The sequence below is a fragment of the Carassius auratus genome, chromosome 23 (assembly GCF_003368295.1).
Source record: "Carassius auratus strain Wakin chromosome 23, ASM336829v1, whole genome shotgun sequence".
NCBI lineage: Eukaryota > Metazoa > Chordata > Actinopteri > Cypriniformes > Cyprinidae > Carassius > Carassius auratus.
In genome coordinates, this window is record NC_039265.1 from 35,700 (window position 1) to 60,736 (window position 25,037).

Consider the following 25,037-nt stretch of genomic DNA (forward strand, 5'->3'; position numbering starts at 1 on the left):
CGGTGTTTGATTCCTTCTTTATTTGTGCAGTTTAGTTTTTTTTTTTTTTAATCGCAGGTCTAGAAAATTATCTCCAGTAAAACATCTTTTTACATTTCACTGATATTACATAATGTTTCCAGTGTTAATATACACTAACGTTCACAAGTTTTGCATTTGTGTCGCATTTATTGAATCAAAAATACAGTAAAAACAGTAATATGGTATAGCAGTATTACAATTAATATATAAAAAAAACATTTTCTATTTTAATATATTTTAACGTGATTTATTCCTGTGATGTAACGCTAGATTCAGTCATTACTCCAGACTTCAGTCACACGATCCTTCAGAAATCATTCTAATATGATGATTTGATGTTTATTTATGTATATAATCACGAATCATGATGATAGTCATTCAAGTATATTCTGATCATCAGTTAGCAATTAAAGTAGCTGAAAAAAGGAAACGTACTGTAATAAAAAATCGATTTTATAAAACGTCAATGGCTACTTCTCACACACTTCAACAGATTGAATGAGGTTTAAAACATGTGCACGAACGAGCATTTCAGTCATAAGTGTTCCCCAAAGATTACTCAACACACTAAACCTTTGATAAAACAGATGCCAGGTAAGAAATGAATCCCATTGCCCTGCTGTCAGCCGTGTGTCATTGTCCTCCGCTCCAGTAGGTGGTGCTGTAGTTCACACCAGCAGTGGGTTGTCCAGTACTGCTACTCCTGCAGCCACGCCCCCGTCAGCATGCTCTGAGCTCTTGGTCCTCAGCAGGTGGCCCGCGCACTCATTCAACACCGTGTCTTTGCCTTTCCTGTGTGTGAAAAAGTTGCAGTCATTTGCTGTAACATAGGAAACTTTAAGATGCTTGTAAAATAAAAGCAGAGGAACTTTTAAAAATGATCCCACCTGACATACGCCCCAAATACGCCCAGCTCACTCAGACAGGAGTTCAGTCTCAGAGGAGCTCCGGGCCTGAGCAGGTAGTTCTGGACCGGGACGGGCTGGATCTTGTCCATCAGGATGTAAGCCGTCCTCTCGGTGGAGTTCTTCAGGTTCTCCAGCACTTCACAGATCTCACTGCCGTAAATGTTGTTACCTGTGGCACACCGTAGGAAATCTTTGAGCAAGTGTTCGTGATGTCTTTGTTTGAACACCACACAGGACTCGACGTGGGACTACTCACCACCTCCCTCCCTCTGAGGTTTCAGCACATACTGATCAGGTTTGGCCATAGCCATTGCTACGGTTTTATCACCTTCTTCTCCCTGTGGAAAGACAGGTTGACCCTTGAAAATCCATTTCAAAAAAGTAAAAAAAAAAAAAGTTAAATATTCACAGTGGTGCTCAATCCTGCTTATGAAGTTCAGCCTTTCTGAACGTTTAGTGTCCTACCAAGGTGATCATACAATAAAACTAATTAAAAACGAAAATGGAAATAATTCTAATAAAATAATAATTAGCTAAATACATAATGGTACAATTGCTTCTGTCAATAGATATACAGACACGTCGCAGAGAGCATATAAGATATGCAGCAGCTGTATGAATAGGCATACAGTATATAAATCCCAAAGGAGATCTAGACAGGCGGAGCTGGAGGAGGTGGAGGGTTTCTGATGGTGTAAGGCAGGAGTAGCTAAGAGTGAACACTGAACCAGATTGCTTAAATATGGTTCAAGTAACCTCCCTGGCTGCAGAATCAGCTGTAGCCAGTCGTGTTGTGCCCTACTAGTAACTGATGCGATTACTAGCAGACGGCATGTTAAGTGATCTATCAGCCTGCGCCATCTAGAGTTTCATGACTAAAATAGGCATTTAAACAAGAACATTTTTCACCTAAAATGTTCACCTTATTTACAACACATGCGTACTCACATTAATTACTTCTTAATCTTGCTCTAATATGAATTAATTTGGCGAATTTTAACTGAGTGCGCTCTGTGCTGCTCAGTGCTCCTGTAGTCTACACTGAAGACATAGAGCGCCCTCTCATGGCTGTAGACAGTAATGTTTTCTCTTGGTTCTTGGGTCTAAATAAATGCAACTTATAGTCCAGTGCGACTTATATATGTTTTTTCTTCATCGTGTCGTATTTTTGGATTGATGCGACTTATACTCAGGTGCGACTTATAGTCCAAAAAATACGGTAATTTACATAAGAGCAACAAACCATTTCCATATAAGGGATTTGTGCACAACCCTTCCTTCAAAGGTTTTCATCGTGTTTTGTAACTTTAGTAAATGAAGAATGTACAAAGTAACACATCTGTAGCAATAGTGTGAAAGTGCATAGCACATAACATGCAAAATACCATTATAAGCAGATATCTATTGGTATAACGTCTCACATGACTAAAATTGCATCATCGTTTTCAAAAACCTCCGTTTTCATAGTCCACACTACAACGCCGTTTTCAAATTGATCTATTTTGGAGAGCGTTTTCAAAAGGATCACTTTTCCTTGATTAAAACACACTCAGTGTGGACTGAAGGCCATAACGGAGACAAAAAGATGCGTTTTCAAATGAAAACGTATTAGTGTGGACAAGGCCTTTATTACGCTGATTCCTGTGTAACCTCGAGTGTTTGGTTCAAGTGCTTCACTAGAGTTAAATCTAATCGTAGGGTATATCTGCTCAAGCAGGATTCAGCACCCCAGTTTTCAGTGTTGCTGCTCTACCATGTCCAGGGTGTACAGTCCAGCGAAGGTGGCCCGAATCTGAGCAATTGTTTCAGGTTCGTCAGGGAAGAAGTGCTCCAGAACCCCTGGCCGGGCCAATTCCTGCTGCACCTTCTTAGTCCCGGCGAGATGGGTACTGATGTCGGGACACTTGACAGCCAGAGAGCGCTCCATCATCAGACGGGCCTCCCAGCTCTGAAACATGCATCAGCTTATGAGTTTCATTCCCACAAAACACCGAAAACTGATCATTTCTGACAAGAATCTTTTTTTACTATGGAACAAAAAAAATAAATAAGTGTCCTCACCTTCTCTGAGGTGTAGTTTTGGGGCATGTATCCATTACGGAAATAGACAATGGCGATCTCACGACCATCTCTGCAGGTTGCATTGAAAAAAATGGAAGAAAAAAAGGCCTTTACTGACATATGTGTACAGTCGTGACTAAATTTCAATCTATGTGGAACTTCTGAAGTTGGACAAAAATAGTCATGTAACGGTGTTTTAATGACTGAACATTGCTGTTCTCCAATGCTAATGTTAGTGTGTTACACAGACGGGAAATGTGCAAGTCATAAGCACTCACACAAAGAGCCTCCTGCTCTCATCTAGGGATCCAGTTCTGCAAACATCTTCAAACTGTCTTCTTATTACAGGAATATTTCTGCACATAAACAGTACAACAGATCATCACATAATTCCTGTAACTAACTCCCTAACCATATAGTGAGTACATGTAGTTAATTAATAATAATCAGTGCTTATATGTATAATTATATCGTAACAAGGACACCTTAAAATAATGTGTAACCCAGAATTACATGTTGATCATGCCTGTAGTAATTACATAGTAGTTCATGTAAAATAACGTGACACTGAATCCTGATTACTACTACTTCCTGTACCTTTTCCACAGCTCATTCTCTACATATCGATGGTCATAAATATTCCTCTGAACGTCTTCAATCAGAAACATGACCACTGCCCTGTAAGGGAAAGCATCAGACAAAGAAGCGATCACTTTATCATTTCGATTACAAAGTAAACATTTATAAAGCACGAAAGTGACAGCAACTCTAATTTTCTAAATCCATTTTTTAATCTTTCAATGATTTCTGAAAATCCAGCTTTGCCCAAATCAGAGCACAAGACATTTTCTAGCACACCTTTCAGATCCATAGAGCTCCCAGGCCTGGGCCAAACCCCTGGCCAGACCTGCTGCTGGGTTGTTGTCGAGCACATTACGAGACTCCTCGGACAGGTTTGCCACCTTCAGAATGTGCCTTACAGGAACGAGAAACAGCGTGTCACAGCACTGACCCTAACCTTTATATACAGTGATGAACCAGTGCAGTCTGGAGCTTTAAACTGACTGTGTAGCTCACACTTACCGATGGACTTCCGGTGTCCGTGAAGCAAGACCGCCAAAACTTGCAGCAATAGTGTTGATTTCAATCTGCTTTAGAGACGTCCCACCGTCTGGACTCCGGTCCAGCATGTAGTCTGAGCGATTCAAGCCCAGCACTATTGACTTGGGGAAGAAATAAATATATCTTCATTATCTACACAATAGCATTAATATCACAGTTATAGGAGTCATCTGTACTACTGTAAAAGATACTGTACATGCACAAAACCGATCAAAAGTTTAGGGTCCTCCTATATGTGTAATAGACTTTAAAATAGCTGTTTTTATTGTCATTTATTCCTGTGATGCCAAAGCTGAATTACTCCATTACTTGTGTCACATGACCCCTCAGAAACCATCCTAATGTGCTGTATCAGTGTTGAAAACAGTTGTGCTGCTTCATATTTTAGTGGAAACTGACATTTTTTTTCAGGATTCTTTGGTGAATAGAAACTTTAAAAGAACAGCATTTATTTGAAATAAATCGAAATCTCTCGTAGCATTACGTCTTTACTGTCACTTTTTATCAAATTCTAACTTGCTGAATAAAAAAAAAACTATGAATTTATTTAACAAACATTTGAACGGTAGTGTCCAACAGAACATGGACAAATGTTGCAACCTAATGTGTTATGTGCCATTTTTAAATAATAAAGAAACGACATACCTGGGGCCGAGGTTCCTGTTGAACTTGTTTGTATATGTTGAAAAGTCTTGCAGTAAAACTGTCAACTCTGATGGTGCTGTTGAAGCAAGGAAAAAATCGTCAGAATCAGACCACACCAAAATGATTAAAGTTTGAATTAAAGGTCAAGTGTGTAATTCTGGTGCCACTAGATGGGCCTGCAAAAATACTGATGGAATAGCCGTTTCCCATTGGTTGGACAGACAGATAGCCCCGCCCCAAACTCATGCCATATGCAGTGTTAGAGTGAAATACTGTGTGGGATTCTCAAACAATTAGAGGAATGTTTTTATCATCCCTGCATACGAATCTGGGATAGGAGACTGAATTTTAACATAAAAAAGGCACATTTCAATATTAAAATGAACAAAATAAGGCAATAAGAAATAGGACACTTAATGTCCTCAACTTGTAATTCAATAGATTCGGTCATGTCCCACCTGGCCAGAGTTTCCTCTAGGAAGGAGTGATTCTGGCTGACCCGGTCCACCAAGCGGTTGAAATGTGTCTGTACTGCCAGAGCCTGCTGAAACAGAGCTGTGGGCACCGGCGTGGGAAACAACGTGAACGGTGCATAACTCACCACCTGTCAACAAACAGACGTTACTCGACATGTATATACACGACCAAAACCCCCCCGAGTCTGTGAGCCGCGGGTTTGAGCCCAGTGTTGACTCAGCGGGGCAGAACTAACTCTCCATAATCCAGCAACAATAGATGACCCCAGGACAGACAGAATTCCAGTCATGACTGTGTATTAACTGCATCTCTGTGACTGCTAGTGTTTCAATCACAATACTCATCTGAAACCATGTATGCCTGTATTTATTTTGAATAACGGCTATCCAAGAGTTTGGGTTAGATGTCATAGATCTCTAGGGTACGCTGTAAAATAAAGCTGTGAATAAAAGATTTTTGGCTTAAAAAAATTATATTTAATTCAATATGTTACTAGTGGTTTATTTCTAATTGTTTGTGAAAGCAATTTCTGATAAATGTCAACTTGTTAATCACTGGTAAAACCATGCGCTGCCTCTCACCACAGTGGTAAAAAATGTATATTTTGTTTCTATAGTATTTGTTATGGAGGGAAAAAAAGCCCAAAGACATTTAGTACAATACAAATGCACAAAACTCATGTTTTTCTTGTCTGCGCTGTTTCTTCTGACTTTAAACTAGTTTAAATCACAGAGAAGTGTTTTTCATTCACATTGGCCCCAGTGCCACTGGTTATAATTTGCATAGTGCATAAACATTATATCCAACTTCTGTCAAACTTCTGCTATAATTTTAGAGGACAATTTCACATTATACATTAAGTAATATATTCAAGATAAATATTACACAGGAATATAGATGGGTTTCCCAAAACAAAACCTGCTCCTGGTGGGCTTCGCAGTGCTTGTTAATGGGCCGTTTCTTCTAGACACCTGAAAGAGTGATGTGTGCTCTTACGTCAGGAGAGTTTGGGGTCTCTTTGGTGCGCATCAACACCCCGTGTAGAAGTGCGGTGTCTTTAGCGATCTCCTCTATATCTTTGATCAGATGTTCATCTTTCAGGACATCCTCTCGTTTCACAGACATGGCAGCAAATCTACAATGACAAGAAAACACATATGTGGTGCACAGCCTGACAATTACAAGACATATGGATTTTCAGACACATGATATTGTTGTACTGCAGACTGTATTATTAAATGATTATATCAAGTTTATATTATTACACTTCTGCGTTCACAAAAAAGCATGTAAGTTACATAGCCTATACACAAATGATGCGTGAAAACGGAAGTGACTAGATTAGGACTTAAAGCAGGGTCACAGATGAATGAGACAGTGTCAGTGACATCACATGAGACGCTGGAGTGATGTGAAGAGAAGACAGCAGAGTGTGCACTCATCATGACACTGCACAAATACACTGGAGCACATCTACGAACATGTCAACACCGCCTCGTGTCGAGTTACTGTGACCTACCTGCGCGGTTCGGTCGCTCTCGTGGCTCCTGAGGTCCTCGTTTACAGTGAGTCTGTGTGATATTAAAGGGCTCAGAGCTCGGGCTGAGATCAGATCAGACCGACACTCACATGAGACGCTTTCAAAGTCGGACGTGCTACTCACTGCTCATTCACTGACGATATCCAATCAGTGAGCAGAACCCTGACGAAGCCGCTGTCCAAGTGCGCGCGCTATCCAATCAGTGAGCAGAACGCGGATGACGCCGCCGTCCACGTGCGCGCGCAGCATCATACATCTGTTTTACTTCCTTAACATTAATATAAGTGAGCTTGGTCAGCTTGACTCAGCTATATTCCTTTTAAGAATTTTCCAGGAAATTTCTTTAATTTTGGGGCTTCGTTAAAAGACTATAACACTGTATTTAATGCCATTCTAGATAATAAGCTTTAATCCTGTTTCCATTTATAGCCCTTTGTGCGAAATCATATCAACAGAAAAAAATATTCCAGCGCCTTCTTTTAAATGGATGGCATTGTATGATGTTATTTGGAGTGTCGCTTGGTGTCTTTCACACAAATATTTATTAATAAACAAAATAAAAGAAGTCACATTTAAAATATTACATACACGTAGATGCTACCCTTGTTAATACGTATATGCAAAATACTGAAAATAATGTACTTTCTGTGAAGAGACCATTGTACATCGTTGGTCTTAAATCGTTTTGGAATGAGTTATGAACCTATCTCTCAGATAAAACAAATGTTAGAATATCTATCAATACTTCTGATATTATTTTCTTTTATTATAACTCAAACTTTTGTATTCAATATATTGTTCATCTTTTTATTATACTTGGCAAATGTTTTATTCATAAGTGTAATTTTTGGATAAGAACCCAGTACTCTACATTTTTCTGGTTGACTATAATTCTTACATTTTATCATTGATGGGCATAAAAACAAAAAGTCATATAAAAAAACAGAAAATGCTTTCAATGTTTAACCTTGTATAATTCCCCCCTCTGGCTTATGTTATTTATTTGTTTGTTCTTTGATTTATTTATTCTTTTTTTTTTTTTTTTTTTACTTTTTTTTTACTTTTTTTATCCTGCATTATTATTATTCTTTCTTTTTTTTTTTTTGTATTTTGTCCTCTATTGTTTTTTAGGTTGTTGTGGTTAAAGGCTGGTTATTACATGTTTTAATAATAAAACAAACAAATAAATAAATAAATAATATAAGTGAGTTTTCTTAAATAAAAATATTTCTTAGGCTATTGATTTTTGTTTTTTGTTTTTTTGTTAGTAAGACATTTACATTTACATTTACATTTATTCATTTAGCAGACGCATTTATCCAAAGCGACTTACAGATGAAGACAGTGCAATCAAAAACAACAAAAAGAGCAATGATATATAAGTGCTATAACAAGTCTCAGTTAGGTTAACACAGTACACGTAACATGGGATTTTAACTAATATAATAAATAAAAAGAAAACAGATAGAATAAAAAATAAAAGAATAGAGCAAGCTAGTTAGAGGAATAGGAATTTAAAGAATAGAATTAGAATAGTGAGTGTTAAAGTTAGAGGGTCAAATAAAGATGGAAGAGATGTGTTTTAACCCGATTCTTGAAGATGGCTATAAGGACTCAGCTGCTCGGATTGAGTTGGGAAGTTCATTCCACCAGAATGAAACATTTAATTTAAAAGTCCGTAAAAGTGCAATTTCATATTCATCAAATGGAGTAACTCAACTCAATTTTGATCATTTTCAAGGCTGATGATACATGGAGCAAACTTTTTTTTCCTTCTATTTTTAATATTATTTAAATCGTATTTCAATTTGTACTTTCAAAATGTGTAAATGTGAGAAATATGCCAATAACTTGCTGGTGAATTCTTTAATTTTGAAAGTTCAATAAAAAATAAACAATTTGTATCAATATCGCTACTGAACTTTATTAAAAATATATTAATGGGGTATAGCTAGACAATGAATTATTTGAAATGATCATTCTTATTAGTAACTATTGAACAACTGTTTTGCATTAGAAATGTAAAATAATGATACAGTAATATCCTGTGATGCAAACTATGGACCTTTTCCCCACAGATTCCACCGCTGTGAATCTTTAATTCCTGAAACCATTACATTACAGCCTTGGCTGTCTCAAAACATATATATGGTCTTAAGTCTAACATAAATATATATACTGATCAAACGGTGTTTTTCTTTTTGCAGTTGTTGTTGTTGTTAATGATATTAATTTTCACCCAATGCTGATGTATAAATGTAATAAAGAATTTGCTTCCACGTCTTTAGTCGGATGAAATTTAATGTATATAAAACTAAATGGGCTCCTTTTAAAGGTTTGTTTCACAGTTGGCCAATTGTAACAGAAGTGTCCTCCAGGTGGCGATGTTGGCTAACGTCCACACGCGTGCTGTCAAAGAAGAAGAGCTGTTCTCGCGAGGCTGCGGTTTCCGCGATCTGCTGTTTTCGATTTGGCTGTCTCCTCGAGCGGTGCAGCCGCTGTTAAATCGAATGATCTTTCTTAAACAGCTGAAGAGACAGAGGAGGAATCGGAGTTTTGTCGGGGCTGTAATACCACAGGGGTATAATGTGTCCTGCAGTACTCCTGTCGCTTAAAATTCTACCTTAACACATGCTAGAAAACATATTTCATGTTGCATGCTTTGCTAAACAAATGTGGTCTTCTTAAGAAGTTTTTCCTTTCTTGTTTTTCAAATACAAATGCATAAACATTCTTATATCAACGTACATGTGCTTGAGATGCAGTATGAAGTCCATTTTCTGAGAAATTTTATCAAATTATTTATTTTTAAACGAGCACAAATATCTTATGTTTTTTTAATCATCATCTCACTTAAATTTAATCAGTTTCACAGAAAACAAGACTCGTGTGTTTCTCTAAAATAAGTTGGTGTAGTTTTGAGCATTTTCATCTTTCTCATGAAACGGGCTGTTTCTGCCAGTTGTGTTAAATGGATCAGAAGTGACTGTAAAGATATTAATACAATTACAGAATATTTCATTTTCAAGCAAATGCTGTTTGCTTTTAATTCTTTTGAACTTTTTATTATTCAAAGCATCATAAAAGAAGATTTCCACAAAAATATGAACTGTTTTCAACATTGATAATATTGAACCAAATCAGTGAATAATGATCATGTGACAAGTTATGTGGAAATTCAGCTTTGATCACAGGAATACATTACATTTTATAATATATTGCAGTGTACCAATCAATTATTTTATACAGTAGTAATATTTCACATTACTAATATTACTCTAATTTGAATCAAAGGAATGCAGCCTTGGTGAGACTTTTTTCAAAAATCTTTTGCGCAGTAGTTTGACTGTCTAACCTCAACACAGTGTCATAGTTTGAAGAACACAAGCATTTTCTGATGATCCTTTATCAAGATGAGCCAGATTATTGACTAAAGATGTTGGTCTGTAGACATCTTCTGAACAAGCCAGTGTTTGAGTTGACTAGTGCCTTTGAAATCCTCTTTGAAATGCTTTGTTCTTGTAAAGGCTGTGAGATCTAAACGCCCGTGTCGTTCCCTCTCTAGGGAGCTTCAGGGCATCATGGCGTGCTGTAACCCCACTCCACCACTAGTGCACCAGCAGATCAATGAGCTTCATCAGCTTCTCCTTTACTCAAGGTGTGTGCTTCTCGTTTCACTTCTGTCATATCATTTGTGCTGTATAAAATCAGTATTGACTAATAGTGGTGTCTCTCTTCTTGCTGAAAAGAGGAAATCAATGACTCCTAAAAGAACGGTGTGTTGACCGATGTGTTCAGCGTTTTTCTGTGGATCCAAACTGCTGTATTTTTGAGTTTACTCTGAATTGCCCGTTTTGCTGTTGTCTTCTAGCCACAGCCTACTTTATTCGGACCGCTCGACACCTCCCGCTCGTCTGAAAGTGATTTCCTGGACCCCTTTTATCCACTTATGTGTTTAGAAACTCCAACCACACAACAGGAGATTATACATTTTAATAAATATATTTAGTAACTTTAGATAATATTGTATAATAATAATAATTTATACTTAATAAATATATAGATGACTTATATTTACCTTTTTTTTTCTTTTCTTTTTTTACATACTATATACTATTTATTGTGCAGTTTTAGTAGTGTGAATATAGTTTATCTTTTTCTTATAGCAAAATAACGTCTCCAGTTTTGATGTTTTTAAACCGTTCTTAACATGACACAAAGTGGGGATGTTTAGCATTTTTCCTTTAGGACATGCTTGTATTATGTTTAAGCTGAAATATTTAGTAATAGCAATAACAAAAAACAAAAAAAAGAATTTATCTGCGGAGACTTCAATATTGATTTGCTTAACCCACAAGGACACAACAAAACTACAGAGTTCATTAATTTGATTTATAGTACCGCTTTGTATCCCTCAATCACTCCACCAACCAGAATTACAATAAATAGTGCTTCATTAATTGATAACATATTTACCAACGTCATTGACTATGAAGTTGAAAGTGGTCTAATAATAAACGACGTCAGTGACCATCTGCCAGTTTTTGCAAACAGACATAGCTACACTAGGACCAGGAAAGATAACAAAATATATACAATGACCCGACACAGAACCCAAGAAAACAACAATATATTCAAAGAGGATTTAATGAAACAAGACTGGGGAAAAGTGTACGTAGATAACGCGAATGAAACTTATGATTCATTTTTGACTGTTGTAACATCACTTTATGAAAAAAAACTGTCCTGTAGTAAAGAAAGAAGTAAAACTGAAAATGGATAACTAATGGAATATTAAATGCATGTAAGAAGAAAACTGTATTATATAATGCATTTTTAAAGAAGAGGACAAAAGAAGCAGAAAATAAATATAAGATATATAAAAACAAACTAACCAGAATTATGAGAAGCAATAAAAATAATTATTATAGTAAACTACTGGAGTATGGAAGCGTATGGGTAGCAATATTCAATTTGGGATGTAATATGCTAAATGACAATGCATTTCTGTATTTCCATTTACATTTTCCAATACATTTGTGCAAAGTTTGGTGCAAAATGAAAATGAAAATTAAATTACATAATTTTAATTTGCCATTTCATACACCATTTTTAATATGTTAAATGAATACTAATTTGAATGCTTTTATAAGTTGCAAAATTAAAATTAAAATGTATTACAGAAATGATTAGATATGTATAACATGTTCAAGCAAAAACTGTGGCAAAATTATCATTTAAATGCTATTTTTCTTAAATGCATTAACACTCACAGTCAAGACACTTACGATTGCATTTTCATTCAATGTCCTGCAATGAATGTAGCAAAATTCAAAGTGCACATTGAAAATGCATTCCGAGCCGATCACATCTCCGCCCCCTCCCGCCCTGTCAATCACTGCGTGAACAAGGCGGGGCTTACAGAAGGTCAGAGACTCAAATCTCAAGAAGAGGATTCAAGTGAGAGAACATGGAAAAGACAGTTGGTCCATCTACGTTTTTATCATATCGGTTTATGGCTTCAATAATTCATTCGCACTTGTGGGCGGAGCTGAAATGCTGCTTTCATGTGATTGGTCGAATCGCTCCACCTTCAACTCGGTCTTTTCATTCTTTCAGGCAGAATAAAAGTCAGTGCGAGTGTGACACTGTAATGTCTGAACTCTGAAACCACCACTTACTGTTAATTAGCGTAATATTTGAATCAGATGTAGCTGGGCACATAATTCGTGCTGCTGCGACTTGCAAGAGACCCCGTTAAATTATTTCTAGGTTATAGTATTGTATAAATATTGTCCAACTGATAAAAACAGTGCAAATAGTTCTGTCTCCTTGGATAACAGTGAAGTGGAAATAAATATAGTTAAATTTATGAAATAAATAAATTAATTAATTAAAACTGGTGTACGAAATGGCAAATTAAAATTATGTAATTTAATTTTAATTTTAATTTTGCACCAAACGTTGCACAAATGTATTGGAAAATGTAAATACAGATATGCATTGCCATTTTACATATTGCATTGTCATTTTGCATATTATATTCCAAATTGAATATTGCTACCCATATGCTTCCATACTGGAGGACAACAGAAGTAATATAAGAAACACCTGGAAAGTGCTGAATGAAATTATCAAGTATAAAAAAGGCAAAACGGGAGACACTAACTATTTTCTGACAAAAGATAATAGAAAAATTACGAATATGACCGTAGCTGCAAATGAATTTGAATGATCTTTGATCTGAGTTGATACAGGCTTAGCTGAGGGATTTGCAAAGACTGGCAGTATAAATTATGTGCTAGGCAAGTATGTAAATATTAATGAATCTATGTTTGTTAAGGAAACTGATGAAAAATAAATTATAGAGATAATACATTTAAGAGTAAAAAGTCAACTGACTGGAATGGTATTGACATGTTTATGGTAAAGTATTATTAGTTGTGTTGTTAAACCTTTAACGCATGCATGTAATCAATCTTTGAAAACGGGGTTTTTTCCAGATAAAATGAAAATGGCAAAAGTGATACCAATATATAAGGCTGGTGAAAAACATACACTTTCAAACTACAGACCTGTTTCACTGCTCTCTCAATTTTAAGAAATACTAGAAAAAATATTCTCTAAAAGGCTCGATAACTTCATTACTAAACATAATATACTGTGTGATCTGCAACATGGTTTCAGGACTAATAGGACAACCTCACATGCACTTATTCAATTTGTGGAAGAAATAACCACAGCACTAGAACAAAAAAAAATGCAGTAGCGATATTCTTGGATCTTAAGAAAGCATTTGATACAGTAGACCACAATTTCTTTTTTATGAAATTACACAAATATGGAATTAGTGGACTGCACTTTCTTGGTTAAATAGCTACTTAAATAATCAAAGACAATGTTGAACTGCATTTTAAAGTCAAAGAAAATTACCTGTGGGGTTCCCCAGGGGTCAGTGTTGGGACCATTTTTGGGTGAACTAACCCACTAACTTGTATATTAATAATGTATGGGAGGTGTCAAAAACACTGAAAATCATTTTGTTTGCTGATGATACTAATTTAGTCTGTTCTGGAGAAAATCTGCAACAACTCTTGGATACAGTGGGAAATGAATTACAAAAGATGAAGAGCTGGTTTGATGCAAATAAACTAACACTGAACTTAAGAAAAAAGCTTAACAGAACAGCGATATTACATTGGACAGTACATTTGACAACATGTGTCTGTGAGTCATTCTCATACTCCCAAAATAAAATGAATCCCATATCTCTTTCCAACAACGTAGTCTCGTATCCACTCACATGACTTCCCCTCTCATTTTCCACCTGGTTCTTCTTTTACTGATTTTGACCCTCCAAATCCTGCCTATATCTCAGAGCTACTCAGACATTTTATCCACGTTTCTCAGCACTGGTGCTGTTCCTCTTGAATTAAAAACTGCAGCTGTCACACCAGTCTTAAAGAAGCCTGGACTTGACCCTTCTGTTATGGCCAATTACAGACCAATCTCAAATCATCCGCTTCTTTCAAAGCTACTTGACAAAGTTGTTGCTTCTCAACATCAGTCATATTTGTCATCTCTTAACCTCTATAAATGTTTCCAGTCGGGTTTTCGCACTCTCTACAGCACTGAGACAACACTTCTTAAGGTTGTCAGTGACCTCTTTATGACCGCTGACTCAGGCTCTATTAACATTTAAATGTTAGATTTCTGGAACTTCCTTATCTTGGTTCACTTCTTACCCGTCTAACTGTCAGCATTACATTGCTGTCGCCAGGCTAAGCCCTCTACTGCTAGTCTCTCTCACGGTGTTCCTCAGGGTTCGGTTCTTGGGCCTTTACTCTTTATCATCTATATGCTCCCTTTAGGTAACATTATCCGTCATCCCAGTTTCAACTTCCACTGCTATGCAGTGCTCTATATCAGTTCTCAACACAACTCTCCCTTTCCCACCAACTCCATATCAGCTTGTATAAATGATATAAATGTTTGGATGACTAGTAACTTTCTCAAACTCGACTTCAGGTGGTATTGACAACTAGCTTATATTGACTATTTTTGTTGTTCTGTTTAAAACTGATCAGAAACCGCTGGAAATAACAGAGTATTGAGCAGCAGCAGAAGGAGGTGCAGGAGAAGCGGAAAGCTAAAGAACGAGCCAAGAAAGCTCAAGGTACAAACAATACCGTTGTCTGATGTTTTATCAAACCATATTTGTGATAATTTAATTGTGCGTAAATGTTTGTATTTGTCTTTCAGAGGACGAAAGAAAGCCAAACTGAGCTACCAGGAGTCACTGCAAAATGTTCACACTGTTCGGCAGCAAGTAATGGTGAGGACTCTTCAGCTCCCCAACTTTACAAGATGTATTGGTTTATTTCTTTATTTTACACTAACAGGTTTTGACAATCTTGTTTTTAGGAAGCAAAGCAAGCTGGACAGAAAAGAGCGAGAGCTGTCAGTGATTCTGGTGAAGAGAGTCTTAAACCAAACATTAACGTCTCAAAGACTGAAAGCGAGACATTGGTGGCAGATCAGTCAGCTAAACCTGCTCAGAAAAAAACAGAAAAAGAAGAATGTTTAAGAGCCTGAAGTTCCCGAACAAAACTTCAAACCTTTTGACTACAGCCAGTCAAATTTTAAAATATTCGCTGGTAAGACATCTGCCTCTCTGTCGTTCTTCATATGCAGTTTTCCTGTTGGTGTTTTCAGGACACTGTCTTCATTGCTTGTATTTTTTCCATTCAGGGAAATTAAATGAGAGTTCACAGTTTGATCCAAACAGACAAGCACATGGACCCAAGCAGAAGCTATTAACCTGTTTTGAAACGACAAGCATTTACTGTTATAGAAATATCAGCTTGGTTTGAGTTAGCGGTGCATGATCACTGATTGTTTTTACCAATTTTGATTCTTAGAAAAACCAAAAAGGACAGAAGAAAAGCTTTGTGGGTGGCAGGAGCATGTCTTATGTACCTGCCAAATCTGACCGGTAACACATACACACACACACACACACACACACACACACAGAACTAGACTGAAGAAATTCATCGTTGCAGGGTTAAGGAAAAAAAGCATTCATATGATGGGTTTATTTCTGTTTGCAGAGGCTTTCGCCCACAACTGGCCCAAGAGATAGAAGTCTTCACCCCCTTTTGATAATAAATCTATAATGCTATATAAGCAGCACATTGACTACTATAAAATATATCCAAGCTTCATTTCTATAGTATTTCCCCCCTTAAAAAAGATATACTAAAATAGTTGCTGAAATGTGAGGGGTGTACTCCCTTTTGTGAGATACTGTGTGTGTGTGTGTGTGTGTATATATATATATATATATATATATATATATATATATAAACTTTTTTTGATTCACTTCAAATGTTGACTACTGTATGCATATATATATTTTAATACCACAGCCTCTAGGTGGCACTGAGCTCTACCTTTTATCATCAAACAAACTACTGTGCCAATCATTCACTTTTCCAGCGAGAGAAACATACAGCCTGTCAAGATTATGTGAAATGGAAATCTTCAAATGACTGTCATCAAAGTCGTGTGGAGGAGAAACTGTGCTTTATGCAACAGATAAAAGTCCTTGAATTTCTCAAATCAATTCAGATGTTTAATCTCTACAGCCGTTCTGAGAGTGCTATCATTAGGACTACACTGTAAGGTTGTTTAAGAACAGCTGGTATGATATGCCCCTGCACACTGAGAGCAGACCACACGCAGGCATGCATAACCCTTCACTTCCTGCTGCTCGAGACTGTGGTTCTTTTCTGAACAATAGGTGCAAATACTGACAGGAAACACCTCATTCAACATGCTTTTGTCAGCTTCTACAAACACAAAGGTGACCTTGTTTTTTCTCGAGTTTATTTAAAACAACATAACTTAGGTTGATATATCACGAGAGATAGTTCACCCAAGAATGAAACTGGGGGTTTTTCTAACCTCCATGTTTCTCCAAACTTGCATGACTTTAAACGCAAAAGAAGATCTTTTAATGATCTTTTGAAGAACGTTGATAACCAAACTGTTGCGATTCCCACTGACTAACATTATATTTTTGGACCATACAATTAAAGTCAATGGAAGCTGAAATGGTTTGGTTATCAACTTTCTTCAAATGATCTTCTGTGTTCCACAGAAGAAACTCAAACAGGCTTGGAATGATGTGAGTAAATGACACTTTTCATTTTTAGGTCTTTACTATCTCTTTAAGCAAAGATTAACAACATTTGTGTTACAAGTCATAAATACGTATTTTGTTTGGCATTTTCAACAAAAAATGACATCAAACACTGATACCATTAATGATGCTTCTTTGTGCTTCTTGTGATGCATCATTTTCTGATTGTGGTCGAATTTGAAATAAGATCAACACTGATTAAGTTCCAAAAAAAGTGTGAGTGGAGTGGAAATGGATGCGTGTGCCACCCAGCTGTGTTCCCCCTCCCACTCGCACACTCCTCTATCGTTCTTTCCTTCAGTCGTTTTCTCTTTTATGTCCGCCAGGAGCGCGTCCACACAGGAAACTGTGACATCTTTGTCTCCAGCACCCACTCTTGAACAACACCAATGAGTCAGTGCTCCTCTCTGGGACTTTCATCTGACACCGCTTTCGCTCTTACACAGTTTTTACGCAGAAATACACTAATGAAAATAGATGCTTTTTTTCGTTTCCGGGTTCGTTTCTGCAAAGTGTTTCATCCCATATCACAGCATCAAGAGACCGAAGTCAATCAAACACTCGTCCTCCAGTCTTCCACTCATGTGTCCCAGAGCTGACAGCAGTCATCACAGTCCTCAGTCATGTAGAGGTACGAGTTAATGGCCTCCTTCAGTCCTTCGCTCACTAGAGAGTTCTCCGCACCGTCTTTACTCTGCCCGAAGATCATGGAGCTGCAAAGAGAACTTGTTTAGAAACCGCTCCACTAGGTGCTTATTTTTTGGGATAGGTAATTGAAAAAAATGTCAAATCTGCCTTCGTCAACTCAAGTTGTTCCAAATCTTTATGAATTTCTTTATTCTTTTAAAGAATCTAACCAAATGATGGTTTGCTGGTTGCCAATTGACTTGGAACAAAACATCATGGAAGTCAATGGTTACCAACATTCTTAAAATTTCTCATCGTACAGATGAGTAAACGATGCCTGATTTTATAATCTCTCTGTTTAAAGTCACTTCATTCACCTGTTTACGTCTTTCCAGTTTATAGTGGGCCTCTTCACAGCAACCGGAGGCGGGCCGGTGACCACTGGAACATTGTTGGATCCAATGATGTAGCACGGCTCCCCCAGAGTACAGCACAGCCCGTCCGAAACTTCTGAGGGACAGTTCACACTTAAAATCTGCCACAACACTTTTTAGCCATAATGTATATATTTGTAGCATGTTGCTATGTGGCTGCTAAGGAGTTTTCGGGTGATTTCCAGTACTATTGACTTAATGGTGCACAACACAATCAACTTTTTTTGTTTTGTTTCTGTTTCCGACGATACAACGGCGGTCTTTGACTATTGACACCTATCAGCGTGGGAACAGCATCTAGTTTTTTAGCTGTAGAATTGCCATATTCTCAGCCATTTTCGTCACGCACAATCTTTTCCATCACTGAAAACTATGAAATATAGAATAGGTTTTTACAGGCACTGGAATGACTGGAATTCACCTTTCGTGCAAATCCAATTGATTTAACATTTCCTCAAAACTATTAGTCAGTATCATGTATGACACAACTGGGCAACTTCGGTCCTGGAGGGCCACTGTCCTACAGAGTTTAGCTCCAACCCTAATCAAATACACCTGAACAAGCTAATCAATGTCTTCAAGATCACTAGCAAGCTACAGACAGGTGTGTTTGATTAGGGTTGGAGCTAAACTCTACAGGACGGTGGCCCTTCAGGACCGAAGCCGCCCAGCTCTGATGTAAGACATCAGTATCAAACCCAGTAATGTAACATACAATCCCTGGGTGTCAGTAATGAGTAACTGGCTGCAGCTGTGTGTGTGTGTGTGTGTGTGTGTGTACCTGAATAGTGTGCGACCAGGTCTGAGAGGGTCCTGAAGGTGAGTCTGGGAGAGATGTAGATCCAGCCGTTCTCAATGCAGCTGATACGGTAGTGTCTGACAGAAGCGCGCTCCTGCGAGCTGCTCTTAAGCACTGACAGAGTGTGGTTACCTGGGTTTAAAAATAAATAAAGTACATCAATACAAACTTGATTGGAGATTTTCTGTAGTTCTGGGTAGATTCCAGAGTTGCTATGCAGTATTTATGCATTTGAAGGGATAGTGTGAGAAAGCAGCAGTTAAGAAAGCATCTGATCAAAGCAAAGTGGATATGTTTGCAGTAACTCTGTAAATTGTAGGAAAATACAGGTAATGTATCCATTATGTACCTGGGTAGGTCTCACTCTCTCTGATGAGGAAGGAGCCAGGCTGATTATGGGGGAGCATCAGCAGTTCCTCTGCTTTCTGTTTACTGAGACCCACAAACTGCCACCTGCAGGAACACAAACACACTCACAGATGAGTGATAAAATCAAAAGGCAGAGATGAAGGAAAAAGTAGTAGGTAGAGGATTAGAACATCATGTGATGAGAGAGCGATCAGCGGGGTCACAGCAGGTCCCCAAACTGATAATCAGATCCCACTGTACCCAGCTGAGCCCACTCTACAGAAACCAAAACTGACATCACCGCCTCAGGGGGAATAATGATGTTGTCACTTGTGATACACTTGAACAGAACACCTGACTGTGGGTGTGATGTCATGATGTACTCTATGCACACTCTAAACCAATAGAAAGAGGCGATTTTCAGAGCGCTCCTGCGTGTGTGGGTTCAGCTCACCTGTTGTACACTTTGGCGGTGTAATTGCTGGGGATGTAGCTCTCATTTCCTGTGGCTGATGAACTGACTTTCCACCACTCTCCCTCACTGTAACACACGTTATATCATCAGACAATCATCCCGATCAGACAACTTCCTGTGATGAGGGGCCACTGTGCAACACACACTTACTCAGACAAAATGTTGAGCCTCTCTCCCACTCTGATGGTGCAGTCACCCGGACCTCTGGACGGATAGTCGTACAGGGACACCACCACGAATCTACCACTGTCTGCGGATCAAAGAGCATAACAACTCTTTAGCATAGAGCACCTCAACAAGCCACTTGATTAACAAATGTCATATTTAAAGAATAAAAATTGACCTTAACATTTATAATGAAAAATATTATACATTTTCTTTATATGACATATAATTTAGTTTAAATGGATGTAATTTTACAGCATATGGTTATAAAATAATGCTTTTTGCAAGTTAAAATATGAGCCACCTTACAAAGGATGTACAGTGCTGCAGTTCTCGAATCACCTTGTGCATACATGAAGCGTGTATTACAGTGCTGGACTCACCCATGGTCAGCAGCTCAGTTCTTTCCTCCGTGTCCAAGAGAACAGCATGTGAGCTGGATCCACGCCGGTCTTTACTGGGCCGACTGCCCATGCTGCTCTGGAGAGTTCAGGAACACAAAGATGATGGGAACCACAATCTAAGGAGACAAGAGCAAGAATATTTTAGCACGGTTTGATTTGTATTGATTTCGGTTTTTCATCAAAGTAACAAAAAACGAACAAAACCCAAAACAAATCTGATGTTCAGTTTGATCAGGCCATGACTCTCTCATGTCACACTTTTGAATGATAAGAGGAAGGATGCTGACAAAACCACTTGTGTACCTTGAAGAAAACTTTCCATTTGCACTTTCAATATCACACACTTAACCTCGGGCAAAAAAAAAACAGGGTGACTGTTCTAAAAATAGAATACTCAGAACATTCTATTATTTTCTGTCATGCTCTGTTACATCACAAGCCGCAGTTATTTAAGAGATACATGTGCGCATGAATAAAAAAAACATACACAGCAAATTCAATAGACTGAAATTATTCAGTATGCAAATAACAGGGCAAATGAACCATAATATAATGTGACTCATATTCTCATATGACTTTTATATTTTGATGAAGCGGCAGTAAAGTGTCGAGGTTCAGCAATGTTCCTCTTGCTTCCCACAGAGACGTATGAAAAATGATCACTGCAAATCATTTAAAGGCAAGCAGCTGGATAGTCTGGTTAAAACGAACCGGATATTTTTCAAGAACATTTATGCATAATGGATTGTTATGTGCTAAAATGCCATCAGCATATACAGTACTGTGCATAAGTGTTAAGCCACTATTATTATCGTCAACAAAAATTGATTTTAAGTCAGTTATATCTGTTTTTTGCTGTAGTGTGTCAGTAGTAAATATCAGTTTACATTTCCAAACATTATTTTTGTCATTAATTGTAATAATACAGTGAGATGTTTGTTTGCACGAGGAGTCTGACAGCAGCCAGTGCTCCACACAGAGATCTGATCTCATCATCATCATCATCATCAGTCTGTCTGGAATAAGATGAAGAAACAGAACAAACTGAGACAGACTCAATCCAGAAGAGCTGTGGCAATTTCTACAAGACACTTCAAGAAACCTACAAAACTACCCGAAAAACAATGCACAAGTGCACCTTGGATAAAAGTTTTTTTTTAAACAGTGTGGTCACACCAAATGTTGATTTAATTTAGTTAAGTTAATAGAAGTTAATTATTAAAATCTATTTATGTCATTATTTTTGAAGTGCATAAATCTTTGCACGGTACTGTATATCTACCCTTTTAGTATTTCTACGGCTATCATTCTTATTGCACGTTATAACACTGTAATAACACTTATTACATTGTAGCAATTCGTGCTATTAATAATTTCAGTAAACACACATGATGTCAGCAGTGCTATAATTTCTACACCCTCATAATAATGTTTAATTAGCATTGATTAGAGATCTTTTTCTAGATCATATACTGTAATGCAACAGCACTGGTCTCACAGCTATATGACATTATGGAGCAGATGGTCACCTGGTAACACAGATGGGTCTCACTGGGTCACCAGGGTCTCCAGGTCCAAATTACAGCCCTCATACCCCAGGAGCCAAAATAACATGTGCGGAACTGATTACATGTCCAACATATGAACACCGCTACATCAAACAGGCTTTAACAGCACGATCACACACAATCTAACACACCCACCACTGAAAGGCAGCCATTTAAAGACATATTCTACATTTTCAAATTATGTTTACAATATAGCTCATGTGTGCACTATAAAACTTGTAGATTATTAGTTTAAAACGTGTCTCCTCTCACATAAACTGCGTCCTTCGCACTCACAACTCTCTCTATGCTCATGTGCTAGTTTTTATTTCTAGCCTTTTACCGCGTGCAGTGTGAACGCTCTGATCCGTTAACATGGGCTCGGAAAAAAGGCGCATCACAGACAGTGTGTGAACCTGGAGTTAGGCATATGCCCAGTCTGTTCTGTTCTCGCGCTAGGGGTGTTGCATTCTGATTGGATCGGAGAGCATACTACGGGAGGTCAGGGCCTCGGAAAATCATGCACGCTCAAATCGTGATTTTATGCCGATTTCGATTAATCGCACAGCCCTAGAATGGACTGGCAATGATCAGAAAATAACTCGGGCTGGCACCGTTCAGCAAAACGGGAAAACCAGAGCTCGGCAGCGGGTAGACAGTCAGCAGAGCAAGCAGTCAGGAGGGAACATGTTGACAGCCATTTATGCATGTTTGAATGTGTTGTTCTGTAGCATATGCAGCAAAGATATAAATTGGTGGATTGAATATTTATTTTTTGTTATTTAATTATATATATACGAAATGCTGTCATTTATTATGTTATGACTTATATGTTAAAAATGTCTATTAACAATATTCTTGTTTCTTTAAATAGTAACTGGCGGCCCACCCGCAAACCACTGTTGTAGATTATTGGAGTACATTTTTCCAAGAACTCATTATACTTCAAAATTAAAATTCATAGAGTTGTAATTGTGTGTAATTTACTAGCGATTTCTGAATAAAAATGGTTTCACCGACAGGTATTGTATGGAGATAAAAACACGTTTGTTCAAAGAGTAGAACAAAGTTACTAACTTCCTGCTGCAACTGCAGCGCTGAATGTCTTTTTTCGTAGTATTTAAGCCATTTAATATGTCTTTAAGAGTTCTAAGTCTGAACTATACACTTGTTGCGAGAAAGGTTGTTAAAAATAATTATTTGGAAACACATTTCAAGAATCACGGCAAACAATTTTCACAACAAAAATGTCTTTGAAATGCCCTTTGAAGCAGACGCCTGTGATTGCACACACTTTTCAAGACAATTCTGACTTTGATTCAAGATTCAAGATTACGACTTTAAAGTTTGGAGATCCTTGTCAATGTTACACACACACACACACACACACATATATATATAAATCTATACAAGACCCATCACATAAAACAGTATTTTCCTTAAAAACTATAAAATTGTTACCAGTCTTTATCCCAACCAAAGACAGTATTTTAATTACTATGAATCTATATTCACTTGTGAACATTACACATTATTTTGCACTGTAATATTGTGCTTTGGATAAACCTCCTAAATAAATAAAAGCCCACAGCACTGTGCCTTAAGAAAAGAAGACCTTAAAAAGAGAAATTTGGACAAAGTCTCTTACTCACCTCATGGTCCTCAGAGTAGCAACGATGACAATCCTTCCTTATGAGCGATCAGATCTCTTCACCTGCGCGTCTGCATACGAACATGTGCAAAAGGCCTGAAAACTCAAAAGGCCAAGTTAGAAAGCTATTCGGAGGGATTTCCTTAGAGATGAGAGGCTAGTTTTCTTGAGGAGCTGAGGAGGAGTAGCTGATATCAGTTTCAGGTGAAGTGTCACTGTGGGATGCTGCTGTGAACGTCTCAGTGTTTTAGCATTGAACACTGTGACAGGAAGCTTTATTTACTAGACACTTGTAGTTTCCTGTGACGAACAGGTCTAACTGTCACTCCTTCGCTGACGCACAGATGCCTGAGAGCGAGATCAGACTGGAGAAGGTGTTTTGCAAATGTTCGAGCTGTACTAATTCACAGCACAGATGTTGGTGGAGATGAATGTCATGGGCTCATTGATGCAGTTAATGCAGACGCCAACCGAAGTAGCTCTAGAAATTTCAGGAAGGTTTCAGAAAGGTTAAGAAATTGTCTAGAGCTAGTTTTTGCACATATTAATTTCATTAATTGTACCAAAACTAATTGCCATAGCAATAACTGTCATGGAAACTCACTAACATTTTAAATTCTGCTGCAAAAAAAGAGAGATGCACTATTTGCAAGTTCAGTGTTTTAAAGATGTTCGCACATTAGACTTCGTTCGCATTACGATTGCATGATTGTTACAGAAAAGCTGTTCCTTTTGAGTTTTTGTGACGTTTTGCAAACAGACGACAGCATTGTGAAAAAATTCATAACTACTAGAAACACTATTATGCATGCCAGGCCAGTAGATGGCGATGTCACTTTTGAAAGAAACACTACATGCGCCACCCTGGACCACAAAACCAGTCGCTGGGGTATATTGTAACAATAGCCAAAAAAAACATTGTATGGGTCAAGATTATCGATTTTAAGTAAAGATCATTTTCCATGAAGATATTTTGTACATTTCCTACCATAAATATATCAAAACTTAATTTTTGATCAGTAATATGCATAGCTAAGGACTACATCTGAATAACTTTAAAGACGATTTTCACAATATTTAGATTTTTTGCACCCTCAGATTTCAGATATTCACATTCATATGATGTCTAAATCTAAATTGTGAAAAACTGAGACTTAAGACTGGTTTTGTGGTCCATGGTGACATATGCATTCCTAAACTAAACATTGTATATGAATGCACATGATGGTGTCGTTTTCTCAAATGTTGCGTTTTTTTTTTTTTTTTTTTTTTTGTAGTGCACACAGAGAAAAATTGTCAAAAATTAGAACTTTCATGCTCCAAAAATCCTGTAGTCGTGTAAATGAACACAAAGTTTGAAAAGGGTGTTGCATAAAGTGATATCACTGAAGATGTTCCAACTCTAATTCCCATGACAAATGGACTAAGTTAATTATAGTCGTAGTAGGATGTCGTTCCACCACGTTATCAAAGTTTACCATGTGCCCATTTCAGATGAGAAGCAAATCAGCAAGTTTGTACGGAAAATTACAAACATAAAAAGTGGAGTTGATCTAGTTGAGTGATCGTGCACATCGGATGGAAAATGACAATGTACTAATCTCTT

At 37.5% G+C, this 25,037-nt stretch overlaps 3 protein-coding genes across 7 annotated transcripts; 1 reads left to right on the forward strand and 2 right to left on the reverse strand.

The window, feature by feature from the left end:
* Position 1: 1 nt before the first annotated feature.
* Positions 2-6,928, reverse strand: LOC113040902 (glutathione synthetase-like). The gene is made up of 13 exons (XM_026199095.1): positions 6,754-6,928; positions 6,231-6,369; positions 5,216-5,361; positions 4,758-4,833; positions 4,074-4,213; positions 3,849-3,965; positions 3,588-3,668; positions 3,269-3,346; positions 2,991-3,060; positions 2,683-2,877; positions 1,186-1,267; positions 909-1,098; positions 2-813 (listed from the first exon to the last, which is right to left on the reverse strand). The coding sequence occupies exons 2-13, from the start codon at positions 6,357-6,359 to the stop codon at positions 690-692; spliced, it is 1,428 nt and encodes a 475-aa protein (XP_026054880.1). The 5' UTR covers positions 6,360-6,369; positions 6,754-6,928; the 3' UTR covers positions 2-689.
* Positions 6,929-9,106: 2,178 nt separating this feature from the next.
* LOC113040904 (exosome component 10-like) lies at positions 9,107-16,062 on the forward strand. Of its 4 annotated transcripts, XR_003275308.1 has the most exons (7): positions 9,107-9,355; positions 10,340-10,432; positions 14,862-14,950; positions 15,037-15,109; positions 15,199-15,431; positions 15,526-15,769; positions 15,888-16,060. XR_003275308.1 is itself a non-coding variant. In XM_026199098.1 (3 exons), the coding sequence occupies exons 1-3, from the start codon at positions 9,159-9,161 to the stop codon at positions 10,534-10,536; spliced, it is 303 nt and encodes a 100-aa protein (XP_026054883.1). In that variant the 5' UTR covers positions 9,107-9,158; the 3' UTR covers positions 10,537-10,702. The 4 variants fall into 4 exon arrangements, 1 of the variants encoding a protein (XP_026054883.1); XR_003275307.1 differs by having other exon boundaries at positions 15,526-16,062; XR_003275309.1 differs by lacking the exons at positions 14,862-14,950; positions 15,037-15,109; positions 15,199-15,431; positions 15,526-15,769; positions 15,888-16,060 and adding exons at positions 10,524-10,550; positions 10,646-10,705.
* Positions 16,063-16,646: 584 nt separating this feature from the next.
* LOC113040906 (src-like-adapter 2) lies at positions 16,647-23,709 on the reverse strand. 2 transcript variants are annotated; one of them, XM_026199099.1, is made up of 8 exons: positions 23,433-23,709; positions 20,213-20,349; positions 19,815-19,914; positions 19,644-19,730; positions 19,191-19,294; positions 18,824-18,973; positions 17,986-18,118; positions 16,647-17,694 (listed from the first exon to the last, which is right to left on the reverse strand). In XM_026199099.1, exons 2-8 carry the CDS (start codon positions 20,301-20,303, stop codon positions 17,562-17,564), a joined length of 798 nt encoding a protein of 265 aa, XP_026054884.1. In that variant the 5' UTR covers positions 20,304-20,349; positions 23,433-23,709; the 3' UTR covers positions 16,647-17,561. The 2 variants fall into 2 exon arrangements, with proteins under 2 accessions (XP_026054884.1, XP_026054885.1); XM_026199100.1 differs by lacking the exon at positions 23,433-23,709 and having other exon boundaries at positions 17,986-18,115; positions 20,213-20,672.
* Between the last annotated feature and the right edge of the window lie 1,328 nt (positions 23,710-25,037).